This window comes from Seriola aureovittata, chromosome 11 (genome assembly GCF_021018895.1).
Source record: "Seriola aureovittata isolate HTS-2021-v1 ecotype China chromosome 11, ASM2101889v1, whole genome shotgun sequence".
Classification (NCBI taxonomy): domain Eukaryota; kingdom Metazoa; phylum Chordata; class Actinopteri; order Carangiformes; family Carangidae; genus Seriola; species Seriola aureovittata.
The window spans coordinates 12,245,058-12,272,052 of NC_079374.1; the positions used below are offsets into that span (position 1 = coordinate 12,245,058).

The window sequence follows — 26,995 nt, forward strand, 5'->3', positions numbered from 1 at the left end:
TTTAACTCAAACAGTAAAGGGTTTTTTGGGTGGCGTTGAAGTTCATGATCACGGGAAATTTAAAGGGTTTATCTAATCATTCTCATACTTGACTCGACTGAATACAGGGCTAGCGAACTAAGTATGTTATAATGTCGTCAACTCACTTTTGTTTACCAACTCTCACCCACAATGCACTTTACAGGAAGTGTTCAATTCCGGTTGGCGCGCTCATAAGAATATACAAACAGTCCGTATGGTGAAACGCTGAAAGCTACTGCATGTCTCTCTCGACAGTTAATTTAGTAACGATAGGTCCATTTGTACACCTTGGTGATACTTCTGCCATGAACGCGACAGCTCCCAATTTAGCAATAACGTTAACCCAAGCGGTCAATTGGGAGAGATAAGTCCTTGTTGGTATCCGATGCTTCTCTTTGTATAATGGAAAGCTTGCTCCTGGAAGATCTGTATCGCAATCCCCATCGGATTTCCCTGTGTGGAAAGATAATCTTATTTAACTGCAAACGAGCTTCAGGCACAAATGACGGCGAAATAAGCGAGTTAATATTCCGCAGCCTTTCATTTGAACAGGAGGACAACACGTTCCTGAAGGCAGCGGATGGAGCAGCTGTCATCAGCAGGAAAAGATCAATTCATGTGGATATTGTAAAATGTAAATGTGCCGTAGATGCTCAGAAGAAAGTCGCCACACCTTGTGTTTTAGTGACACGGAAGAGTAAGAAAGGAGAGAGCTTCAAGTATAGTCTTCTCACACTGAACAACTCAAACCGATTGGAGCCCTGCATTGAGTTTAAACTCACTTATCAAATGAGGGAGTCTGTGTCCATCCTCCAAGGCCCCACGGTGTTGTGGACTCATGCTGGTAATGTCTTCTATACATCTTTGCAGGCAGGGGAGGTGAGACAGATACCCATTCAGTTTTCCCACAGTGTTATTGGAGAACTCCCCCTCCACAAAGGACAGCTATTTATTCTTGGACAGCAAAATGAAAATAATCAGCTCACGAACCAAACTCTGGGCTATTTTGTTGAGAATGGACATACGTTTGATGGCACTATGATCTTACCTCACCCTTACATTTGCATCACACGGTGCATCTTGGTGCTCTCAGCTGAAAAAGTGGATAGTGTGCTGAAATCTGCTGTGGTTGCAGCGACTTCTAACCAGCAAATCGTGTATTTCGAGAATGGAATCGTAAAAGACACATGTCAGCTCCCCTTCCAACAGCCTGAAGATATTCAGTTGGTCAACACTGGAAGGAATGGCTGCCTGTTTGTCATATCATTTCACCAGGGGCATGTTTGCGCTGTGTGGAAGGAAACATTTCAGGTATGTAAAAAGTGGGGGTTCACTATCTAAGGAATACTTGTCTTTTCTTTTGCTATCTTTCATCCAGTTTGCGCATTTTTAATAAGCCTGCTTTGTTAAACTCTCTTCTCCAGATAGCCTCCCACTGGTCAGGTGTCAGCTCAATGCATGTGGATGACTTCCTGGGATGCGGAACAGACCAGTTGCTATTGGTTTTTAAGGATGAAGGTGTAACAGGGCAGCTCCTGGGCAATTTCCTCATCACTGACCTCTGTGGTATTTCATATTCTGTAAGGCATATGTCATGAACCAGAGTTTGCCATTTTATAGTGCATTTTTCTTTGATAAAGTGCATATGTGACAGAGATCAGAATGACTTATTAAAAATACACGTTTTCAGAATGGACAGGACACTGGAGCACCAAATCGATCTCCTCCAGCAGAGAACTATCTGCTCACTCTTCAAGCCTTAGAGTCCAGACTACAGGTGAACATTTATAAACTATTACTGGAGTGACAACACAAGTCTTGTAATGCTTAACAGCAACATTGCTCATTTTATAGAACATCGCCATCTTTCTACATACATTAGTCATATAGTGATGTGTATCTTTGTCAGAAAAATATCGTGTTAATTCAGTGATAATGATTTGATTGAATCCATAACCCCAGCCCTTTTTATTCCTCATAATCAATGACCTGATGATGGTATTTGTATGAGATAACGACCTATATTCCAGTTTCCAAAATATTCTGTCAATCAAATCTGTCATCTAGAGTGGATTGACCATGCTTCAGGAGCTTCAAAGAGAAGTGAGAGTGAAGGAAAGAGTCGTGCAGCAGTCGGTCCAAGCCCTTACTGACGCGGTCTCAGAAAGAGAGCCTATTCTGGCGGAGCCTGAGCAGGTAATGTTAATGTAAGAAAATATACAACCTTTACTTTCTGCTAAATGGCATGTGTTGTGTCACAGTGTTTAGCTATATTTTAGAGGGTTGGGTGGTGTTTGTAAAGGGGATCAAACCAGCAACTCATGAGGCTGAGGTACCGTTCCTACAGGCGCTGAGGAAGCAATGCCAAATGTGTGCAATGAGAACAAATGCCACAAATGTTTCCTTGTTTTGTCTACTTTATGTCTCATGATGTCATTTTAATTATTTAAATGCTTTTGTGGCGGTTTTGTGACGTGGTTATGAGCCTTGCTTAACTTCTAACTGGTGGCCTTACTGACATAAGAAACACCCACAGCAAATGTTGTATATGGCCCAAAACAAAATTCCATGAAAAGCAAATGCTAGGGATGATTATCCTGTATTTTGACAGAAAGTATCACTTCCCAATTCTCTGTGTTTTCAAATAGCATTTTAAAAGTCCACTGCGTTTGTACCAAATAGACTGTTGTTCAAATTGAAATGTCTGACAGAAACTGCTATTGCTGTCAGTGCTGTCACACACTTGTCATTGCTGATTATAGTCTTTGCACTTTCTGTCCAGGAAGGCCTCATTGCTCTGTGGGATTCTGATGAGTCAAAAGATGAGGCCTTGGATGACAAGATGCAAGACATGCCAGCAATGTCTTCAAAACCTCAAGTTGACAAGCTCTGGCATCGCATTGCTGAGGACCGAATGGTTGTGGGATTGATACTGACGACTGACAGCTCTGTGTAAACACCATTTGTTTTTTAATTGAAGTGAATTTTATAGATTTTTCTGTGTGAAGAATAAGAGATCTTTATGAGCCGCGGCATCAGCCTTCCAAAATTTCCAACTGAACATGACATTATCTAAACACTTGATAGTGATCCCTCTAAAAAAAACACATCCACATAATGGGTTCTTCTGGTTGAGTGGGTCCATCTGTGTATGGTAAATATACAGGCGATATTGATATGACGGTCCATCTACAGTATTAGGCAAGTGCGAAGTACTGCTGACCAGCTGTCACCGTATCATTGATGCCTGATTAGATTTGTCAGAACTACAACTTTGTGGTGCCAGATCTTGTTGAGTAAATCACATCTGTGAGGTAAAACTTTTCCTTTTCCTGAAAGAACTGAGAGTTTTTGCATTTTGCGATCAACAAGGCAGTTTTATAAAGAAACTTAATGCAAAATGTCTGTTAAGGAATATCAATAATGAATTAAGGATGTTTTTTTTTTGTTTGTTTTTTTTGCATTTTTGATTGCCCCTGAACTTAATATGAATTTCACAAGCCAGCTGCATGGTGGCTAGGTCGTCACCATGGCAACAAGTTTTTAATAACATCTCCAAGCTCCTTTAGTGGGAACAAGAAGCTATCAGATTCCTCCATTCACCTGTTCCTGTTTTTTTATTTGAGAACATTTGAAGGAAAACTACTTCTGGCATGACTGCCTCAAGAGCCTGTACAGTGCATTCAGAAAGTATTCAGACCCCTTCACTTTTTTCACATTTTGTTATGTTGCAGCCTTAAGCTAAAATCATTTAAATTATTTTTTTTCTTCATCAATCTACACTCAATACCCCTTAATGACAGAGCAAAAACAGAATGTTGGACACTTTTTGCAAATTTATTAAAAAGGAAAAACTGAAATATTACATTGACATAAGTATTCAGACCATTTGTTATGAGTCAAGTCAATTAGCGCCAATTCACAACAAAAGGTATCTCAATGCACTTTTCAAATAGAGGAGGTCTAGACCTTCTCTATTTGAAATTCCCAACAAGAGCACTTGAGATTTAGCTCAGGTGTCTCCCATTTCTCTCAATCATTTTAAGATGTTTCTGCACCTTGATTGGAGTCCACCTGTGCTAAATTCAACTGATTGGACATTATTTGGAAAGACACACCTCACAGCTGAAAATGCATATCAGAGCAAAAACCAAGCCATGAGGTGGAAGGAACTGCCTGCAGAGCTCAGAGACAGGACTGTGTCGAGTCACAGATCCTGGGAAGACTACAAAATATTCCTGCTGCACTGAAGTTTCCCAAGAGCACAGCGGGCTCCATAATTCTTAAATGGAAGAAGTTTGGAACAATCAGGACTCTAACTAAAACTGGCTGCCGGGCCAAACTGAGCGATTGGGGGAGAGGGTCTTGGTAAGAGAGATGACCGAGAACCGGATGGTCACTCTGGCTGAGCTCCAGAGATCCTGTGTGGAGATGGGAGAAACTTCCAGAAGGACAGCCATCACTGCAGCACTCCACCGATCTGGGATATATAGGGGGGTATCCCGACGGAAGCCTCTCCTCAGTGAAAGTTTCCATCAAAGCACCAAAAGGACTCTGACTGTGAGAAACAAGATTCTCTGGTCTGAAACCAATGGTGAAGCGTGGTGGTGACAGCATCATGCTATGGGAAAGTTTTTCAGCAGCAGGGACAGCAAGACTGGTCGGGGTTGAGGGAAAGCTCAACGAAGCAAAGGCCCAAGGTTCACCTTTCAGGGATGGCTCCGTGAATGTCCATGAGTGGCCCAGCCAGAGCATAATCAAATATCTCCAAGGATACCTGAAAATGGCTGACAACAGATGGGCCCCATCCAGCCTGACGGAGCTGGAGAGGATCTGCAGAGAAGAATGGCAGAAAATTGAATTTAAACGATTTTAGCGACAACATAACAAAATGTGAAAAAAGAGAAGGGATCGGGAGACTTTCTGAATGCTCTGTATGTGATTGGTGCACTTGTACTGCTGGTGTCATTTCACCACTTAGAGATATCAGTGTTGTTAATCAGTTTACAAACAGTCGCACATTCACTCACACACAGTCTGTAGTTTTGTATCTGATTACCCGCCGTCCACGTGATATCTGATTGTTAGTGATGTGTTATTTTTGTTGCAGACCAGTGGCCAGTGTGAGCTTATCCATCCTGACAGAGACGGGCCAGAGCTCAACGCCCGAAGTCATCCAGACCCAGAGCCAAGTGCTGTGGCTCTCCACACCCTGCCCCTCATCATCATCCTCCTCCTCTCCCTATGCCTCCTCGTTCCCAGAGCCCGCAGCCAAAAGAAGCAAGCAGCACAACACCGGTAGACCCGATGATCTCAACACATGCAGACTGGCTGTGACTGCTGTGACCAAGCTGACTCCTCTGTTGAACTCTGGCTGTGTCAAGTGCCGTGTCATGCTCCATTACGTCCAGAGACAAGATGCTTTTTCCCTCATGAGCAACCCAACACCGGTTGTCCTGCACTGTGGTCAAGTTGCTCTAGACATCAATGGTGATTTCCAAACCCAATTGTTGAAAAACCCCAAACTCAAAACAGGTAAAATCACAAACACCCTACGACTTGAGATTTTAATTTTGACACAAGTGGATGTTCATTATTGTCTCCTTTTTGTGCCCAGATGAGGTTAAAGAGGACTTGCTGAGTCTGTTGGCAGTGCTGGATCGCTGGGTCTTCCATATAGACTCCCCTGATCACAGCTTAGGTGACATAGACGGCTGGATTCAGAAAAGAGTGGGTTGTGAGAGGATAGAAGTGAGCCCTCAGTATCTACTGTTACATTCTTCGGGACCACCAGCTCTCATGCTGCTGCGCTGGCATCAGATAACCCCTTTCCAGGGGGAACTGTCTGTCCACTCCAGGTAAATCATTTTTATTTACAGATACCAGTGAGATGGCTGTATTATTGACCTCAGAGTTGTAGGTGTTGTTGGTTTTGATAGTACTGGGTTTTGGCCATAATCATAGTATCAGTTCATAAAGGATAACGGTGGATTTATTTTTTTTTTTATCTTAAAGTGTGGACGTTTCCTGCAAATAAAGAAAGTTTCTGTTTACATTTAGTGTTACTTACCAAAATCCATTGTGTCTAAGGTCTACAAGTTATCGAAAACCACACTCCACAGAGTATTTTTAAGTCTTGATTTTTCCATTATCTTCATATAATTTTTTGTGTTTTTTTTTATTTTTTTTTTTATGAAGGGCTTCCTTTAGTTTGTATAATTTTAAATATTATAAGCTGCAATTTTTCAATTCTTTTGCAAACTTTAATGTTACTGCTCATTGTATTGGTTCAAACACTGTTGCCAGGGACTCTCTTGAATAATTCAGTTTTATTCAATGTAGCTAAAAAAGCTAGTTCTGCAAGTAGAAGTATGTACTGTTCAATTTATATTAATATATTCAAAGTTGAAGATGACCAGGATGGATGTCAGTGTGATATTCCACTGAATTAAGATTCTCTGCCAAGCAGAGAACTTAAAATTACAAATCCTGCAAATAAACTCTGAACAGGTAGCAGGGTGTGAAGCAGATGATAAATGACATGAATTATAAAGAGATATGAAGACATGTAATGTTTTTTTCTCATTTATTATAAGATGTATTATGTAGTAACATGCACAATCTGGCTCTGTTCTTCCTTGGCAGCCAGTTACAGATGCTCCAGTTCCTGGACTATTTCTTGGGTTACATCCCCGTGTCCTGCTCCATCCAGCCTGTCAAAGGTACAAGAGAACAGGGTGCAGCGCAGATATTTTCTTTGGCACTGGAAAAAGAGGTGGTGTCACTCAGAGAGTGTGTGTCATTGCTTCTTTGTGAAAAAGAGGAGGATGAGAAGACGAGGAGCCCTGGGCGCGATGACACACCTGAGCCAGGTACTGTGGAGGGGCTGCAGAGGTGTAGAGAGGCGTGGCAGCGGGATGTGGAGATGAGTAGGATGAGGTTGAGCCCCCTGGTGGATGTTGAGAGGTATCGTAAGATGAACCTAAGCATGTCCAAAGTCCAGCTTGATGGGGATTTGGCAGCTCTCTTGGAAATACAGAGAACTTTGCTCCACTGATATGCTACCGACATAGTTATTGTTAGAAGTCATCTAATCACCGACATACGTATTAATGGAAAAAGCCATTGTGTCATGTCTAATAACTGAGAAAAGACCCCCGTTGCTACCTTGGTTATGTCCTGAGCTGAACCGTGTGTGCCTGCTCTCTCAGAGAGCCTCTTGGGTTCATATCTTTTGAGTGTCTGTTGCTGTGTAGAGCTTAGCCTATTTCCATTGGATCACCTCTTGGGTGTCACAACCTTAATCAGACACTGATGCGGTACTGCATCTCTGCTCAGCTTATTCTTCTGTTTATATCCCTTTAGACCGTCAGTGTTTGAAAATGCTCTTTTACGTCTGTTGTTGCTGCTGCAGTGTGCTCTTCAGTAGGAGACAGAGACCATTTTCATCCTTGAGTGAGAAACTATTTGTGTAAAAAATAAAGACAACCGATGACAGTAGAGCAAGAGGTTATACATTTGCTCACTGGCTGTAGTTGACTGAAAGCTTTTAGTGGTATTTCCTCTCATGGTTCAGTTATTTTCCTGTGAAACGATGTAAATAAAACACTTCTTTGGTGCTGTTGCTCCTATGACGCTGCACAGGCTGTTAGTGCTGTAAGTCAAAATGCCATTTGTCCAAGCAAACATCGAATCCTACTTAACAGGACCTAGTCTTAGTTGGATACAGAAGGTCTGCAGCAGCTTGACCCGTAGTATTTGCTAAAATGGATTTTTTTTTTCCCCCTATCCTAGAGGGGGCTGAAAAACGAAGATGTTCATTTCAGGTGCATTTTGCTTGTTCTACTCCATGTGTTTATGGAACTTACTCAGGCGGAGATCCACCACCCCTCTTTTACTACTTTAATGTCTCTGCTTCATTGCACATAACAGCTTCCACTAGACTCACTGCCACAGGTCTCCAGTAAACATAGCTGTAACATAATTACTACAGATTTCAGTATTTCCATCAGCTATTCCCAAAATTTTATTTTATAATAGTAATGCTGCTGTGAGATGATAAAACACTATAAAAGTAAGACATTTTTTTTGATGTGTTAGAATGAAAATAAATCTCTTTTCAGCTCAGTTAGTTTTTGCTCACAAAAGACTTCACAATCTTTTTTTTTGTTTTTGATGTGAGACAAACACCTCTCTCAAGGCAAGCGATGAAGAAGAATTGTCCTGTGCAGTAAATAACACCAGTAAATGGCCGGGGGGGGATAGATCACATGTGAAAAGGAAAATTCATCTGTATTGGTGTTCCCCTAGAGCCCCAACTGCCACCCAGAGTAAAATATATGTTTTGTCATCCCATTATTGCCTGTTAAGTTCTATTAACTCTGAATGGTGGAAGTAGACTGCAGGTTTTCTACAACAACATCTCAGACAAACATACAAACATCTCAGACATGGTGAAAACAAAATCACCTCATCTAGTTTGTTAATGTGACTTACAGACAAATTGACGATAGGCAGATTTCTGCATCTTTTGACACTTCTGCAGCTGCCAGCTGTCGACTGTGACTTTAGTATGGCCGCCTATTTATGCCAGGAAAAGAAAGGAGGAAAAAAAAAAACCGGACAAAAAGCTAGTCATGATTTAAAAAAATGCTCATGGTGAGTGAATAGTAAGTAAAAATTATGAGATAAAAAGTTAAATCAAAGTAAAAAAAGAATAACAAATCAAAACATTTCGTGTTTATTTCCTATCTAAAAATTACACTTTTTATCTCACAATGTTGTTTTAGTATTTCATAATATTTAATTGCTATCTCATAATTTGAAATGAACCGACACATTTTGGTATATAATTACAATAATAATTAATATTTGAAGACCCACATTTACTGATCATATAAGTGTTCATATTCATAATTAAAAGGTTACAGTTTCAGATAAAAATTCAGGATTTAATGTCTTGCTGAGCTGATGATACTTTTTTTATTGCTTTAATATTATTAAGTTAAATTTAGATGTAATCCAAATTTGCAATTTCATTTTTAATGGTGGGTGGACATTTGAACCACAGCTTGTGCCTTTTTAATAACATCAAGTTGAGTCATCCATAACAATGAATGCCACTGCTAAGCCATGTTTATATTGATACTGTATGACGAGGGCACTGGTCTGGTCTTTGCCTGCAGTTGACTGTTATTGATTGGGGTCACAGGGTTTCCTCCTTTGGACTCTGGAACTCAGTGGGTCAACCAAACAGGGTTGGAGGACATTGATTATATCTACAGCATAATGAACAGTGCACACACCACATACAGACATGCCACATAATAAACATGATTCTATATGCAGGGAGCTCCCATGTGAGGCAACACTGGTTCAAAGACAGAAAATCCTCATGAGTTAGCAACATTTAAATTGAATGTTACCATATTTAAATTATTTAATCGTGAAGCTCTAGGACATCTCACCAAGTGTTATATAATTACATCTATAAATACTAGTATTTGTTGAGGTTGTGCCTTTTGCTTATCACAAAGCAACACATTTTTATTAAGCCCTGAGGCATAATACTACACTAAACGGTACACACAAGCTGAATTATACTTATTTGATAATGCCCGGCTAATAATTTATACCATTTCTCACCATGTGAACATTGAATACGCAGGCTGTTGAGCTCGATTCAAAAACAAATTCTCAACACAATGTCCACTCACCTTGTTCCTAAAGCTTCCAACCACACCCTGTGGCTTTTTCTCAGCAGACAGCTGCTCAGTTGTCATGGAGATAGTTTGGTCGAACTGAAGTTGTGGTTTTCAGATGTGGTTACATTTTAAAACGGCCTCTGAAGTTTTATTAACTCACGGGGCACACAGTTCTCGGTGTGAATTCATTGACACTTGCTTCTCACGAGGCTACCTTGAGCTAATAAAGGAAAAGTGCGGAGATCAGTGCAACCGGTCTGCAGATGATCACACGTCAACCCGCAGCGTGTCTGGGGCTGGAGTGCCACGTGTCTCAATGTACCGCTTTTGGTGCAGCATACATAATATAGATACCACAATTACACACACACACACACACACACACACACACACACACACACACACACACACACACACACAGTGCTTGTTTTGCTGTTTGAAGAGTGCCAGGGAAGCATCTGAATATACACAGTCAAAATTATGTTTTGATTATGTAGTGCAATATGTGTATTCAGGCATAGGAGATACTTTTGGCAAAATCATGCACCAGTGTTCTTAACTTCGTTAATGTCCTGCTTTTCTCTCACACTAGCCCTATCAATTGCTGTGCAGTTGCTATGGCAACCCCCATTTCTTGCCTCTCTCTGTCTCTCTCTCTCTGTCTCTCTCAGACCTCTCAAAGCAGCCTCCCTAAACCTTAATGAATGAGGGAAAGTTGTTTCCCTCTTAAACACCATTATAAGCTGCAAATAATGTTCCCCTCATAAGCCGTCATTCTAAATTTGATTGCATAAAGGCTTGTTGCATCCTTGCATATTCAAACAGCAATAATAATGGATCATGATGTAAGGCTGTGTCGGTGAAATGGATGGTATTTCCATGTGAGGATTAGTATTATTGATTAGTTTATAATCCCTGTGTTTTGAGCATTAAAAAAAGCAGTTGGATTATTCATGCAGCCTTCGCAATAAGCCTACCACAGGCCATGTATTCATCTTTAAAACAAATAAAGGTTGATGGATCCTGGCATTACCCACACTGTGGTAATGAATAGCGTCACTGGGTGGATAATGGCATTACAGGACATATATCTGAATATCGAGAACCGATGTGGTCACTCCTCTCTCTTTATTGATTATATATATTGGTAACAACAGGTGGGAACGGTGTAAGAAAAATCTTTATTACCTCGTGTATATATCTATTACAGTTGTCCTTTCTTGTATGTGAGCACCAGGCCAGTATTTTCCATTGAACTGGTTGGCGAGCCCCAGCTGATGGAATCTCCACGCTACAGTGTGAAGTCCATTATCATGCATTAATGGAAACCCACAGTCAGATCATATCTGTGTCACCCCAAGCCACCCACTGATCCACAGCATGTGTCATCACCCTGACTTATGGGCTTGGTAAAGAGCATAGAGCAGTGTTTGTCATTTTCTTTGATCTGATGAGCAACCAGGCGCAAAAAGCATTCTCATGTGTTTGTGCCTCACTTGATAGGTAATTTTTTTTTTCTTGAAAGGCATCCATCTTTTTCGTTTTGTATATGAGAGGAAAGCAATATATGGTATAATCTTATCAACTATTGCATGTAAATATAACACAAAGCCAAGTCTTTAACCTTACATATAACAGGAGAGGTGGAAATAAAGTAAATATTGTGCACAGTCAATTTTATTGATGTACAGGCCAGTAAATCTTCACCACAGTATATCAGGAGTGCAAGGACCATTAGCTGCTCTGTACTATGAATGTTACGCAGGTCTGTCTTCGACTGTCGAATCCTTCTACAAACATACGTCACCATCCAGCAACAAACAGGCCAAGTGAAGGGAAACAGTCCACAGAGGTCGAAGAAGAATACAGAAAGCTTTTTTTTCTCTTTTTTTTTTTAGAAACATAACCTTTCCTCCATTACAATAAATATTTCATCAGACTAAATCTACAAAAACATAGTCTCAAACTCTAAAAGCATACCTAAGATACCTGGAGTATTTACCTGGAATATAAATGAATTCATGTGGTTATGGGCATATGACGACATTGAGTAATGCAGTGCATGTTCACAGTTTGTAGGCTTACATATACATTTGCTCAAAATTGGCCTTTATACTTTATGAACCTAGCCTGTGAAATATATGAATTTATTTAATAAATTACTTTAGAATGAAAAGGAAAATTAATGACTTTCAAAACATCTGAATTAACTTACATTGGTTTTTAGGTGACATCAGTTGTCCATGTATATGATTTATAATACACTTAGAGAAAAAGGAAACGACACGAAGTACCTTTGGATGTCTGGCCACAGGTAGAAAAGCTCAAACGGTGCATTCGGCTCTGATAGACCACTAAACAAGAGGAGATGCTTGAAAAAATAGAGAAGCATAGTACTTCATCTCACCAAATCTTTTGATATCTAAGGCCTCAGGTATTTCATAAAAATGCAGTATCCAATTCCCAATTCCAGATTTTCATCTGCTTTGTTCACGCTCATGCCTGAGACGTGTGCTGCTGCCTAACGTTTGAAAGATGCATCTGCACGTGCTTTCTGCCTGTATATTTGAGACGTTTGTCGCTGTATTTTGTATAAACACAAGAAGTGCCGTGACAATAATACACTATAAAACAGTCTTAAACATCCTTGATAAGAAAGACCCCTTTTTGCAATCACAAAAGGTCTTTGAGGGCCTGACTAAGCTACCTTACAGTTACAAATCCATGGAATGTTTCTTTGTTCCTTGTTTGTTCTGATGCCAACGCAGAACTGATTTCAAAAAATTTTGGTCCGTCTTCTCCAGCATGTTACTAAGCCTTGAGTTAAAACCGTTATTCCAGATTCTTTAGGAAATATTATGCAGCAGTACAACAACAAAAAAAAAACATCTGTGCCTCAAAAACTCTTCATGTTATCAGAACATGAGCATTACTGTATGATGCATGAACATTATACATTATCCCTGAAAGAACATCGCCATCATCACCATGGTGCCTCTCAATGCACAGTCTCCCATCTCATCTCACTGTGCTTTCTGAGCATTTCTCAATCTGAGAAATGAAAAATAAATGTTATTTGTCGAGGGTAAAGTCTTTACTTCTTGTGGATGTCCTCGTGCCTGATGATCTTGTAGGTAACCCAGTAGAAGACGTTGAAGATGAGGAAGGCCAGAGGAAAGGCAGCCCTGGAGATAGTGTCTATCCTCTTGGCTCTGTCCACAAACTTCTTCCTCATGGTGTCTATGTCTTTTGGGACTGACGGTTGAGGGTTTGGAGCTGGAGCAGCGTTCTTAACAGCTGAGCCATCCTTCGTTGGCAGACACTGGGTCATATTGTAGCCAGCAAAATTAAAGCGGCCTTCACGCATATCCTCATCCTGAAAAAAACATATGCACATGTGGACAGAATGACCTTACTTTGTGTTTTTTTTTTTTTTTGAAGACTGCAGCTCAGCTTTGATACTTTACTTGTTAATGGTAAATGGGCTGCACTTGTCTAGTGCTTTTCAACCTTAACAAATAAAGCCCTTTATAGTTTGCCTCTCATTCACCCCTTGCACACAGTGTCTTGCTCAAGGACAGTTCAACATATGTACAGGAGGAGCCGCGGATCAAACAGCCAACCCTGCAGTTAATGTATAATCTGCTCTACCGCCTGAGCCGCAGTCGCCCAGTGGCCACAGCCACAGTGTTACTGCAGTGCAGTGAATTTACATGGACATTAATCATGAGATATTACAAACACTTTTAAATAAGAAAAAAAAAATCCCCAATATAACCTGATGCACTTACAGTGACTGCTTAGGGGATGAATCTTAATTCAGGCAAGTAATAACCATGTTGCACTACTTCAGTATCCCAACAAGCATCTATACAACCATGTTAGGAGCTCTGAGGCTGGAGTTAGCCACAGAGCTGCTTTGACCTACATGCTATCGTCAGCCACAATGACAATGCTAACATGGTGGTGTTTAGCAGGTATTGTGTTTATCATTACAATACAACACAAAGTACAGCTGAGGCTGCTGTGAATCTTAATCTTCAGTTTAGTTTTGCAGGTTTTTGATCATACACCAAACTGAAGATGGTGTTAGATGATGGTTGCCATATTATTTTAATCTGTTCTGTACAGAACCTCTATTGCATGTCAGTCCTTGAAGAGGGATCCCCCTTCTGATCTTTATTGTCTGTTCTGCACTCCCTGAGCCCCCTGGATGCTGTATAGATTGTAAAGCCCTTGGAGGCAAATTTTGCAATATTGGTCTATATAGATAAAATTGACTTGAAATTTGTCAAAAGTCACCCGTCTGATGTTGAGATATTTCAATGCATAAGTGAAAACTTTCACCTGTTGATATTGCTAAAGGAAAAAGTCAGAGGATCACCACGTCATTAGGATTCATCTTGTGGTTGGACTCATACAGACCCTACATCTGTACAAATCATCTGTACAAAAGTTAATGGCAATCCATTCATTAGTTGACGAGATATTTCACTCTGAACCGGTTGGTACAGCTGACCAGTCTACATCACCACACCTCTATTGTGGCTTAAAAGTTAGATAACAAGCAAAGGCCTCTTAAAGTCTTTTAAAGCCTACCTTGTGATTCCTCCTTTGTCTTCGCCTCAGGCGAAGGAACTCTTTCTGTTGCCTGGAGACAAAATTAACCCCAGCATATTCTAGCAATGCAGCAAATACAAAGAGCAGACACACAGCCATCCAGATATCAATGGCTTTCACGTAAGAGACCTGGGGGAGAAAACAAATTTCCTTTGTTAGATCCTGCAAGGTAACATCAGCTAACAGCTCACATGCAATATGAATTAGTGCTTTAACTTGATATTGGTTGATTTTTTTTTTTTTACCCTTCCCTATTCTTTTTGATTCCTAGATCTGCTAGATTTACCAAGTGATTTGCACTCACTGATTCTGTTTTTTTCTTTATTTTACTCATTATGACAGTTAACTTCTAAATGATTATGATTAAAGGGGGTGTTTGTTAACAGGAATATCAAAGCTGCCAGTAATATCAGAGATCGCATGGCCATAAACAGTGGGAAATAATTGCTGATTTAATTACCGAAAGAAAGAGAAGTGTAGCATTGGTTTTGATCTGTTTCTTTTGAGAAAGGGAGGATGAAGTCGAAAGCCTTAACTACTCATCAGCGTGACCTCCTATCTTCATGACAGCTGATTAGCATGTGGAGAAAACAACTCAGCTTTATGAGGGCACTTTAGGCATATTGAGTTATTGTTTTCTTGAATCAAAGCTCTCAAAGGCTCTCTTTAAATATTTATCAGTATACGTGTCTTTCATGTGAGAATCTCTGTTGTGGCTCAGACCTTAATGTGCTCAGCTGCAGATTGATACGTGGAGAGAGACTGATCATAAAGATCTGACACTTGATGCCTGTAGTATCCTTCGTGAAATATGTGCAAGGCAATTTACCCTGATTGAAAATAAGCTGGCACCATCTTCCGCTGCTGTTGGTAATGTACACATGCTTTAGATGACAGCAAATTGATTGCTGTAACTGAAATGTTAAAGGTTCTGTAAACGAGATCTTACACAATACTACAGCAGCAAACATCTATTTTCTCTGTAAAGAGATAGTGGAGTAATGGCGTCCTGAATAGAAAACGATCACCCCCCTCCTCAAACTTAATCTGAACTTCTCTGGTCTTTATTTTGGTTGCCGGGACGGCAACGCATGCTTGTTAGTGCATGTATGTGTGCATGTTAAAGCATGTGAGTCCCTCCCTGTTAAACCGTTGGTTCCCCCCCGCGTTTAATACACAGGGACTGCCACATGTGAAATGGCACCTTGCAGTCACCTTCCAGGATTTTCCTCCATTGAACCACGGTTTTGGTCTAAAAGATCTCCAACAAAGACAGAGATAAGGCCAGAGCACAGGTGGACTGGCTGCTGGGACTACTGGTTCTAAACGGTCGGCCTCTGGACTGTCAAAACATCTCTAAAGTTTAAAGTTTTTACCGGCTCCATCAGTGTCATTTGTGTGGCCAATTTCAGTGGATAAGTCCAAGGCTGAATTTCTTTCTCAGCCCGACCATGGAGCCAAAACAGGTCTGGCTTCATCAAGAAGGATAACTCTATGAGCTGCTAAAGGGCTGCAGCTGGACTCGGAGCTAGCTTTTCTTCTCCTCGATGCGCAAGTAACTTGATGGCTGCATAATGTTACCTGTCTGTTTTCATTAGTGACTGGCTACAGAAGGCGTGATAACATTATCTAACTTAGTGTTACCCATATTATGAAGTTGTTCAGCAAATGTTGCTATTCCTAGCTGGCTTACTGACAGTTTTTCTATGGAGCATTTGACGGGAATGCTAGCATGGGCTAATGGTTGTGAGAGGATTGTATTTTGTTGGCTCTCGGTTACACTGGATAACTTTATTCAGTTGTGATTCAGTTGTGCCTCTTATTGTGTGTTTAGTGGCCACTTTCACTGGGCTTCGTGACACCTTGCTGAACGAGAAGCCGACAAAGCTTTTGTTTTAGTCTAAGATGCTGGTGGTCTAGAGCAACGGTGAGCAGTGGCAATCATTTACAGAAACTCTCTTGCAATGTACTTCAACCACATATCATTTCATTCATTTGATTCATTGATGGTTTGGATACATTTTGTCATATTGTTTGTCTTTATATTTGCCAGGGATATGAATCCATCCTCCATCTGATTACTCTTGCTTTCCAAGTTCACTTGGACCTTAAGGTCCCTGTAACTTCATATATTTACATGTAATAGAGACCCTGTAGGTCTGTAAATTTCCTGACTTACACCATTTGTTTTTAATAAACCACGGATAAAGGCTTTTCTTAATCTTATAGTTTTAGTTTTCATTGATATTTTCTTAGCTAAATTTTAGCTCCATAATACCTTTACAAAAGTCGCAGACATTGATTAAAACATATCCTAATATAGTTGCCAACCTTTCGTGTCGGGGCTATCGCCAGATAATCTAATTCAATCATACTAAGATCTTTTACATGTGACAAAATGGTGACGTTTCTACAATCCATGTAGAGTTGCAGATAAATGTCAACTTAAATTCTTAAATTTCTCCTAAAAGTTGCCACAAAACTCTACACACAGCATATTTCAACTCTAGTTATCGCAGTTTTGGTCCTTGCAATGATTTGTCCCTAACCTTTAACTGTGAAACACTTTTAAGCAAGCAGTTAATAAACATCTGAATATATGAGTGACCAAACTTGATTTAAATATATATACTACAATATATAAACATATACAATTTCTAACAAATGTCTGTATTGGTGCCTGCATTTATATACTCTCTTTACATTGTGTTCTACCAGTCGAGGCTTTTATGTGCTTTGAATAAATTAGACCTGTATTAGTGCCACGAGTTTACCAGTCCTGCTGTAAAGAGAAAGAACTGTGGTTTACCTTTGGAAGAGAAGCTCTAGAGCCCGAGCTTTGGGTGGTCATGGTTAGCACAGTGGTGATGCCCAGTGCCACTCTGGCAGGAGCAGCATCCATATTGATCCAAAAAGACACCCATGAGAGGATGACAATCAGGAGGGAAGGAATGTACATCTGGATCAGATAGTAGCCCATCTGGCGCTCGAGATGGAATTTAACTTCAATACAGGTGAATTTACCTGTTCAACAGCAAGGAACACAAACACACTTCAGCCACCGCACCGGGAGGAATGTTAGCTGCATGAAGTCTAAACAGCACTTGTGTGTGTGTGTGTGTGTGTGTGTGTGTGTGTGTGTGTGTGTGTGTGTGTGTGTGTGTGTGTGTGTGTGTGTGTGTGTGTGTGTGTGTGTGTGTGTGTGTGTGTGTGTGTGTGTGTGTGTGTGTGTGTGTGTGTGTGTGTGTGTGTGTGTGTGTGTGTGTGTGTGTGTGTGTGTGTGGTGTGTGTGTGTGTGTGTGTGTGTGTGTGTGTGTGTGTGTGTGTGTGTGTGTGTGTGTGTGTGTGTGTGTGTGTGTGTGTGTGTGTGTGTGTGTGTGTGTGTGTGTGTGTGTGTGTGTGTGTGTGTGTGTGTGTGTGTGTGTGTGTGTGTGTGTGTGTGTGTGTGTGTGTGTGTGTGTGTGTGTGTGTGTCCCCTCTGACCAGTGTTGTAGTGTTTGGTACAGTAGCCCAGCTCCTTCTCTTCCCTCATGATGAACTGAGGCAGGGTGAGCCCCTCTGACACCTGCACTGCACCGTTCTCCAGCCACTCAAAGATCAAGTCATTCATGGTGTAGCCAACTAGAGACAGAAGAGAACATAAGATGACTCAAAACTGAGACACTCAGTAAAAGCTCACTGAAGAAACTGCAGTGACAAAACCGTGAAAAAGTCAATCCTTACAACTTTCCAGCTGCATTGTACAAGTTTGCACATCCATCGGAAAGTTCTTCAGGTCCATCGGGCATGACAGAATGAGAGTCAACCTGTGATGTGAGACAAAGTCGTACAGTAAGATACAGACTACACCAAGGAATACATGTTTGATTCTGACAGAAATATGCTTTAAAACTTGAACTGCTGAGTCGACACATGGATTGAAAATAATTTGCTTGAAAAATGAAATTACAGTTTTTTGTAATCTCAGTATTGTGCTTCTTTCTCCTGTGTGATAGCCTCTGACACATCATGTAGGATTCCCTTCAGCAGGTTCCTATCACACTTTCATTACTGCAACTTATTGTCTCTTTGATGCATTGTGGCCCACAGTCTGTTCACTCTGTTATTTTTCTCATGAATGGAGAGAGCGGCTAACCGCCTCTCATCTCTCACGTTGACCCTCTCTGCCTCCACACCTGAGCTCCCCTGAGCCTTGAGCTGCTCTTTAAATGGACTCAGAATTGATCTGCTCTGTATCGTATCACTGCAGCGAAAATTGAATGCTGTGTGCGATTGAAGTTGTATTGAAATTAAATGAAACATATTTTCATATCTTATGCTGAATTTTGCTCAAGATTTGTGCTGATAAGCCTTAAAAATGCCATCCATTGTGATCTGGTTGCATGTTTCACAGTTTTCCGCAGTGTCTATATGGATATGGATATGGATATGGAGACTAACAAGTAGAAGGATTCCCTTTTTTTTCCTTCGCTTTTGGTTCTATCTTTGCTTTGGATTCTCAACAATGCCCTCTTGCAATCAGTGTTCCTTTATTAAAAATCTACATTGCACATGGGGATGTACTGTAGTTCAGTGAATTATGCCATTTCAAAGGAGAGATCATAATGCGATAAAATCCATTTAGCACTACGCTTTAGATTGACAGACTTTGATGTTTGAGAGGAAATGTAAGAAAAGCAATAAGTGAACGTGTCCTGGGGAGATCTATGCATCAGAGCTTTTGCTTCTCTGTAGTCTCATCTTTCACTCCACAGATTCCTACCTCCGCTACAGCACTGCAAGGCCCAGATGCTGTAAACTACGGTTGCAACTAACAATTCTTTTCATTACCGACTGATAAACAGATCATTTTCTTGGTTAATAACTTGGTCTGGAGAACATCAGCACTGACAATTGCCCATCAAAAATTTCCCAGAGCCCATGGTGACATCTTGAAATATCAGTTTTTGTGCAAAAAGATTTTCAGCTTACTATTATAGAAGAAAACTGGAAACATTGAAGCTAGAACCGGTGTCATTTTTAATGCTTTCGTTTAAAACAACACGTTCAACACATAACCTGATACTGTAGAGGACAGTCCCATCCTTAAAAATCCTCAGCAGCTTGTTGTCTGTGGTGACATCATGGAAGTTGGCTCCTTTCTCATTGGCAAAGAAGAGGTCAGGCTTCCATATGGAGTCCAGCATGGACGGGTCCAGGTCGAGGGAGGAATCTGGGTATTTGCTATACGCCAGCCGAGGGTCATTCCACTTCTGCCGCAGGAAGATGTTCACTCTGTAATCCTGCAGAGATGACAAGCAGCTTTGCATATTTTGTAGTGTGGTGATTGGGGTTATGAGAAAGCATGCCGGCGATGGGGCATCAGTCATCGGTATCGTTTTTTTTTTATGTCATATAACTGTCGTTTTGATAAGGTGAATAGGAAAATTGCATTGGTCAGCCTACATCTGCATGATTACTCTAATACAGTAAAATACATCCATTATAAAATAATGATAATAAATTAATAGAACAAGCAAGCAACTATACCAATTCTTAAAAAGTCAAAACCTTATTGTTCACATGTGTTTTCTCGAGTGGTAGAATGTAACTAAGTACAAGTGTATTTGTACTTGAGTATTTCCATTTCACACAACTTAATATTTGTACTTCTCTGCATTACTGAAAGTAATATTCTACTTTTCCATCAGCTACATTCATTTGACAGCTATTACTTTGTTACTTTGTAGATTAAGATTTTACATAGAAAACATGATTATCTTAAGAAATATAGATTGAACAGTGTGTAAAGTTGTTAAAATTATCTCTTGTAGTTTACACATGAACCCATATATAATATTATTACATTAATATAGTACACACAATAATATAATGCTCTGGAAAGGGCCATTCTGTATTATGTAATTTTTTGATACTTGTTGTACATTTTACAGCTAATACTTTCACTTAAGGAAAAGCTTTCAATGCTCCCTCCACCACAGATTGAAAAACATTTCAATATTAATGTAATATTAATGAGAACATATGAAATAAAATGGATAATGAGCAAAAAATGATTTCCATTGCACACCACACAAAATCTATATCATCAATATAGCGACACTATCATCTATATGCCTATGTAATTTTAAATTTCATATATACATTTGCAACACTGACCTTATAATACTGTTCTTATTAATCATAATTATCTAAGTGCCATTATGGAAGCTAAACGGTGCATTTGTCAGATGTAGTAGCTGATGAGGAAAACTCTAACAGTGTAGTTAGTCGTAGATTGAATGTCACAAAGCTCAGTTGCTCAGAGTAATTGACATGTCATGATGATGAGAAGCCCTTATGTTTGACATTTCATCAGCATATTGGCGGTTCCAAATATTTGCCTGCGTGTCTAAAGCCATGTAATGCCCTGGCAATCTTATGAGCTCCAGCTCCTGTGCAAATTAACATCATCCATTCATGATCTAAATAGTTATTATCAGTCATTATGGATCCTTTGATCAGGATGAGTTTCCATGCAGCTTCGCAGGTTTTATGTTTGTACCCGAGATGCTTTCACACATCGCATATCTACATCATACATACCCCTTATCATGCCGTATGTCGATGTAGATGAGCTTCTGTTTGAAAGCCCAGCCCCTCCACCCCCACTCACAGTTACCAGCTGCACTTGAAGTGACTTTTAGTTGTTCTATGAATTATTAAACCTGGACTAACACATGTAAAGAGGAGATTAACTAGCAGATTTAGAAAGATTTGTGATGTCTGTGCGTGTCATGGACCCGCCAATAGACTCTTTGATGGCAAAAAAACAAGTATTTTTATGAATAGGAAGACATAGCATGGATAGATGTTTAAAAAAAAAAAAAGAAAAAAAAAGAAAGAAATTGTTTAGTTCAGGTAAAAAAAACAAAAAACAGGATGATTCAATCTGAACTCCAGAGCAGGGATCAGGGCTTTAGAACATTTCCAAGCACAACGCTCAACTCACCATTGTAGTTTCTGCTATAGAACCAAAGCTGTTGATAAATATGTTGCAGGTAACATTAACTGGTGGACCTGCAGGTTGAGGGATAGATAACACATTGACACATTGTACAGGGCAGAAAGCAGCCAAAATGCCAGAGGAACTCACCATGGTTGTCTCTGTGACAGAGCCGAAACTGTTGATAAAAATATTGCATGTAACGTTTACAGGGGGACCTGTGAAATGGAATGACAATGAAATGACAGGAAAAAGCCTTAAACCATATCTTCATGGACGACTGGGTTTGGAGCAGTGAAGATCTTTCAACAAGAAATTCGGGGTCCGTTGGTTTACAAGCTGTTGTTGCACTGTGTATGTCAATGTGCATTAACACCAACAAGCAACTCTGTTTTTATCTTTATCATTATTATTATTGTTATTATTATTATTATTTAATGGGAGCTTCAGGAGTGGATGATGACATGTCGCATGCTTTGTTAAACCAGAGGCAAAAGATCACATACAAGGAGACGATCCATGTTTGGTTTTAGTGACTGAACTGATGTTTTCAGATTCTGCTGAGTGTTTTTTCAATGCAGTTATATTCAAACTGCTTATTTAACAATCAGTAACAATATCATACTATATCAGCTTGTTATAGTCTTTAAACTCAAGTGATGTGATCTCTTGTATGGTGATCTTTTGTGGTCAACATTCTGTAAACACATCTTTTCTACATCCTGTCCTTACAAATTCAGCAGAGGATACATGCACACACACACATGCACACACAAACAGTAATGTAGAGCTGCCTGACTGTCAGTCAGAAAAAAAAAAAGCATTTTGAATATGTCAATTCCTTTAGTATCTTAAATGAACTGAAAATGAAAATAATCATCAGTTGCAACCCTACAGTCGTGTATTAGCTCTGATATAAAACCAGAGCATCATCTACCCAACACTGTGAGTAAAAAGAAACCAGCATGCTCTAATGAGTAGTGTCATTTTTACTCCAGAGTGGCCTGAACTGAAATCTGTTTTGCGAGGCTTGCCAGGTTATGCCATCTAATGTCACTGCAAATCTTTTCTCTCCATCTGATAAGTGAAGTTGTAAGCCCTTCCCATTGCCCTTCCCCTGTGCGTTCTTCATCAATATTGCATGGCACTTGGTATTAATATTTGCCTCAGTTTGTCGTCAGGTGGCTACATTTAACAGCAGAAGCAGAAAAATAAAGCGGTGCCTCCTCACAACAAACTCAGCAATGAAATCTAGGTCAGCCTTCAGAAATACAGTTCAACGCTCCCTTCAAAGTATGACTAGCAGGTTCGCTACAGAAATCATCTGTTTACATCGCAGTGGGTTCATGCAAAAGTGTTTGTTTTCTAGCGATAAGGTGCTAGATTGTGTATGAGACAGGGAGCTTTATTTATCTCTAAATACAGAGAGAATCTGAACGCAACCAGCAGCATTCAAATCAGGCTTTATGTCTTTTAATCCATGTGTGCTTATCCTCTCTTTATTAGCTGGAAACAGTCGCTTACATTTCACCCATCCCCTCAAAATGCCAGCCGGAGTTAAAGAGACTGTCCTCCTCTCATCTCAAGTCCATTTCAGCAATCTTGTCAACATTTTCCCTTCACTCCCAGATGGAGAGGAAGTATCTGGGCCATGTATTTCTGAATCCTGCTAATCAATCCCCGTGCCGTATACTGTCTATCCTGGAATCCCCCAAACTGCCCGACAAATCCCAGCCCACCTGACCCAGACTGCAGTGGGTCTGAGCCCCAGCAGTCCAGCCTCTGCCTCCCCTCACTCAACTCTGTTCCAGTGACAGATGCTGTGTCTCTCTCCAGCATCACAGCAACAACAACAGAGGAAGTCAGTAGCCTGCAGCCTTGCCACAGGGACACCATCCATCATTTGGTCTGTCATGGTGGCATCCCCGTCTGCTCCCAGTACCAGTCTGAGACTGGTCCTTTACAAGGACCCCCCACACCCCCCTCTTCCCATTTCTAAATGATTATTTAATGGAGATATGGATTCTATTGCACATTATTTCACCAAATGAAAACAAGTGTGCAATGTTATGGTGAGGGGTTAGTTCATGATTTAATTCAAGGCAGGACAGTCACTCCACTGTCAGCTGGAGTGATTGATTGTTCTTATCAAAGGAATGGCAGCACAGTACCTTCTAAACAGATAACAGCCAGTGGATCTCCAGATAAGTAATAGTCAGACTCTGCTGTGTTTACAGTTACACTTAAGGGAGATGGACCTACTCCACATGCAGAAACACTCCATGTGCATTATTGACAAAAGGTGGTAGTTGTGTGTGGGTTATGGGGGGGGGGGGGGGGGGGGGGGGGGGGGGACAAGGCAAGACTCAAGTGTGTGAGGTGAAGTGTGTGAAGATTTCCAAAAGACGAAGATGATGATAAACACACCTTTAAAATTCGGTCTTATTCGTGCATCATACCCGGACGTGCGACCCATGAGTGAGTCCAGAAAGTCTGATGGAGACAGGTTGGAGGATGATCTGGAATCGTGCTCCTTGGCATCCACAACTCTGGAACACACACACACACACACACACACACAGCCACACAGCGTGAGGAAAAATCACTTGTTCAGACAGAAGTCAGAGCTCAAAACCGGGCGTTAAACCTTATCTGTCGCCAAGCAGCTGCCGGGGAGTGATGGACACACACATGGAAACTAGAAAATGTGTTAAAGCGCACACACGTATCAGATTAATCTTATTTGATTTCGATGTCTCGGGCATTTCCTTTAACATCATCCAAGACTACTACACAGACACCACAGCATGCTGTCATTTATAATGGAGGCATTACAGGAATATAGTTGTGATGCCGCAGGATAATAGAAAATAATACCATTACGTGAGTAAATGTCACTGTTAAGTCATCGCACTAAAAGAAAGAAATCCTTATTGAGTTATACGCTTTAAGAATATTTTAGGGAGCGAATGGGGCTCACAACAATAATTCAAACTGTTGAAAATAAACAGTAACTTTAGTCAATCCAAATCAAAGCAACACTCAAGCAATTACCAACTTAGTCTGTGAAGAAAAAAGTCGCCACCCATTTTATATTGTTTCTTTATGTAAGCCATCAAATACTTGAATGATCTAATTTTCCAGACTTCAGAAAGAAGAAATAATTAGTTTTAAATCACTATGTCTAGTAAATAGATCCCCTTACCTAAAGTTGCTCGTCTCCATGAAATATGTAAGTAAAGCTACCAAAACCTTAATGAAGGAGCGATTCATTCCTGGTGGTTTCCCCATGTGCTCACTTTTCTATTTCTTCCATATGTTTACATTGGTCAAACACATAATCCAAATTGGGATGCTGCTTTCTTCCTGAGCAAGTCGCGAGCGTTTGGGTGTTCTTGTGTCACACAAAAATACAGGAGACATTCCTCAACGCAGCCACACAGCATGGTTTAGTTTCATTCAAACTCTGACTCCCAGAAACAGATTTCTCGAAGCGGAGGTGTGATGGAACATCAGTCCTGTGGCCAGACGTCGAGAGGGTGAAACTCCAAAACGCATCCCACCCCCCCCTACCTCCTTGGAAGCTTTGGCGTTGGCTCGCTCTGTGAAGACAACCTTTCCCACCCCCCCGTTGGCCCGTGTTGTTACTTATGAAGTGAAATATTTCGCAGGTGGAGGAAGCGTCTTCTGTTGAGGAATGGGAGAGGAACGCCTTTTCTCATTTCAGCACTTGGACAGCTCCCGGCTCCGTTACGCGCAAGCGCAAGGCTTAAAAGTGGTGGACGTGAGTTGGTTCTCAATAAGTCCAATAAACGAGAGAGGTAATTTGCAGAAACACATTCAAACATCCTGTTACATAACGATAGATGTCTCTTTTAAATATTAGAGCTTTTGTCTCACGAGATCGCCCTGATCATGAAACTCCCAGTGCGCGCAGCGAGGCGTCAGGATCAACTGGCTTTAGGAAGTGTGTATGTTTTCCAGTGGTGTAATTAAGAACATCAACTGATATCGATAATGTCACGGTATAATATCAATCTATACCCTCCAGTTGAAATAAGCCTATGACATAACATTCCTCCTAATTTTGCTGAAATCAGAAAAAAACAGACGGACGCTGATTGACTGGTTTCTCTGACATCATCCTAGGCTGTAATTTTACGCAATATGCTTTTTTTATGTGTGCTCCCATCCTTGTCTGTTTGGAGCTACCTACATCCTCACAGAGATATGAAAAGTGTAAACAAAGGACGCACCAGCGAGAAGCCGCTGGGAGAGTATTTGGTACCCTGGTTGCCCTGGAAACAGATTTCCGAGGCACATCATTGGAAATGCTGAAAGGTTGGCCTCCCAGAGCGAGACAGAAGAGAACTGACAGACAGACAGTCAGAGACACAGACGGAGGGGTGGAGGGGGTAGAGGTTTAGTAGGCCACCACGCAGATGTAATAATTATTATTCAATATAAATGTATACAAGCTCCTGGTATTGATACAGAGGCTGGATGTGAACCTGGCAGTGTGAGGATGTGAGTGGGCTGTGAGGCTTCAAGACCACAGGCATGAATGACTCATTCCACATGAATACACAGGCATGTGCTGTGGAAGAACCAGCTAAACTTAGTGAGAGGGTGGAAAAAAATTTTTAAAAAGTATTTCATTCACATCAAGTGAATCACGGGCATCAGTGTTGCGAGATTACTCCCAGTGCATCACATGCCTGAGTGCTGTGACATGCTCGAGGCCATATTACACTTTGGTCTGACACTTGGTTTTTACTGACCAGTCTCCAGATGATCTCGGCCTGTCTCAGCCCGAGGACGAGTCATAGTGTCTTCCTCCTTTAATGCTGAGGTCCAAATTACAAGTGTCACATTGAATCTCATGCTTTGGGAAATGTATGGCTTGCCCTGGTCGGGGATTTAATATTTTGCCATCAGAGGTCTTGTGCACAGCGTGTTCTGCAGCAAGTTCAACCGGCATGAATACTGGATGTCCTGTATGAATTATTTACCAACAGGCACATGTACTGTATGTCCATGTTTTCTTTTTTGATTAACAAAGGGAAACAAACAAAGTCAGTTTTTGTCTCCCGTGATGAGCAGATTCACTGTTACGTGCATGACTCGAATGTCACTGTGTCTGATATAAGTCAAAAATAACAGCTTTAAAACCTGAAGTCTCTTTAATGATTACATTTCCTACTGGTAAGGGCCAAAAATTCTCTTTGCACTCAAGTAATTTATTACCCATCTCCGAGACAGCTGTGGTTGGCTTGTCTGTGTAATGACAACCAACCACAGCTTCAATTGGCCATTAGTTTCCATGAGGAAAGTCTTTGGGCCAGGTGGGTCACATAATTAAAGGAGAACAAGTCAAATCCGTGTGTCATTAAGAGGCGAGAGGGATGTAGTGTACCTCTCTGTCTGTGAAAGGGGAGAATAAAACAGAACAATTCTTAAGACATGGACTGTCTGTCTGTCTCATTTATCCAGCAGATTCCACACAGCCATTAAAATCACAAGCTCAAGACAGGCAAAGACGCTATTTTAAAGCTGCCCACACACAACAAAGATTGGTCGCTGCTGCCTGGTACTCTGTGGGGAATTATGGGTTTTACATCATCTGGTTTATTGTGTTGTCTAAAGGGATTTTCAGCACAATTTA

The 26,995-nt window shown here is 40.7% G+C and overlaps 2 protein-coding genes across 8 annotated transcripts; one reads left to right on the top strand and one right to left on the bottom strand.

Annotated features, from left to right (window-relative positions):
• Window positions 1–86: 86 nt before the first annotated feature.
• On the top strand, window positions 87–11,447 carry fancb (FA complementation group B). Its single transcript, XM_056388752.1, has 8 exons — window positions 87–1,332; window positions 1,446–1,601; window positions 1,712–1,798; window positions 2,089–2,217; window positions 2,804–2,973; window positions 5,132–5,556; window positions 5,639–5,879; window positions 6,667–11,447. The coding sequence occupies exons 1-8, from the start codon at window positions 424–426 to the stop codon at window positions 7,076–7,078; spliced, it is 2,529 nt and encodes an 842-aa protein (XP_056244727.1). The 5' UTR covers window positions 87–423; the 3' UTR covers window positions 7,079–11,447.
• glra2 (glycine receptor, alpha 2) lies at window positions 11,376–25,667 on the bottom strand. 7 transcript variants are annotated; one of them, XM_056388759.1, is made up of 9 exons: window positions 24,536–25,667; window positions 23,758–23,879; window positions 21,337–21,548; window positions 19,404–19,627; window positions 18,069–18,151; window positions 17,829–17,966; window positions 17,155–17,369; window positions 14,325–14,474; window positions 11,376–13,101 (listed from the first exon to the last, which is right to left on the bottom strand). In XM_056388759.1, the coding sequence occupies exons 1-9, from the start codon at window positions 24,619–24,621 to the stop codon at window positions 12,820–12,822; spliced, it is 1,512 nt and encodes a 503-aa protein (XP_056244734.1). In that variant the 5' UTR covers window positions 24,622–25,667; the 3' UTR covers window positions 11,376–12,819. The 7 variants fall into 7 exon arrangements, with proteins under 7 accessions (XP_056244734.1, XP_056244735.1, XP_056244730.1 ...); XM_056388760.1 differs by having other exon boundaries at window positions 21,481–21,548; window positions 24,536–25,664; XM_056388755.1 differs by having other exon boundaries at window positions 21,337–21,404; window positions 23,790–23,879; window positions 24,536–25,659.
• Window positions 25,668–26,995: the final 1,328 nt, after the last annotated feature.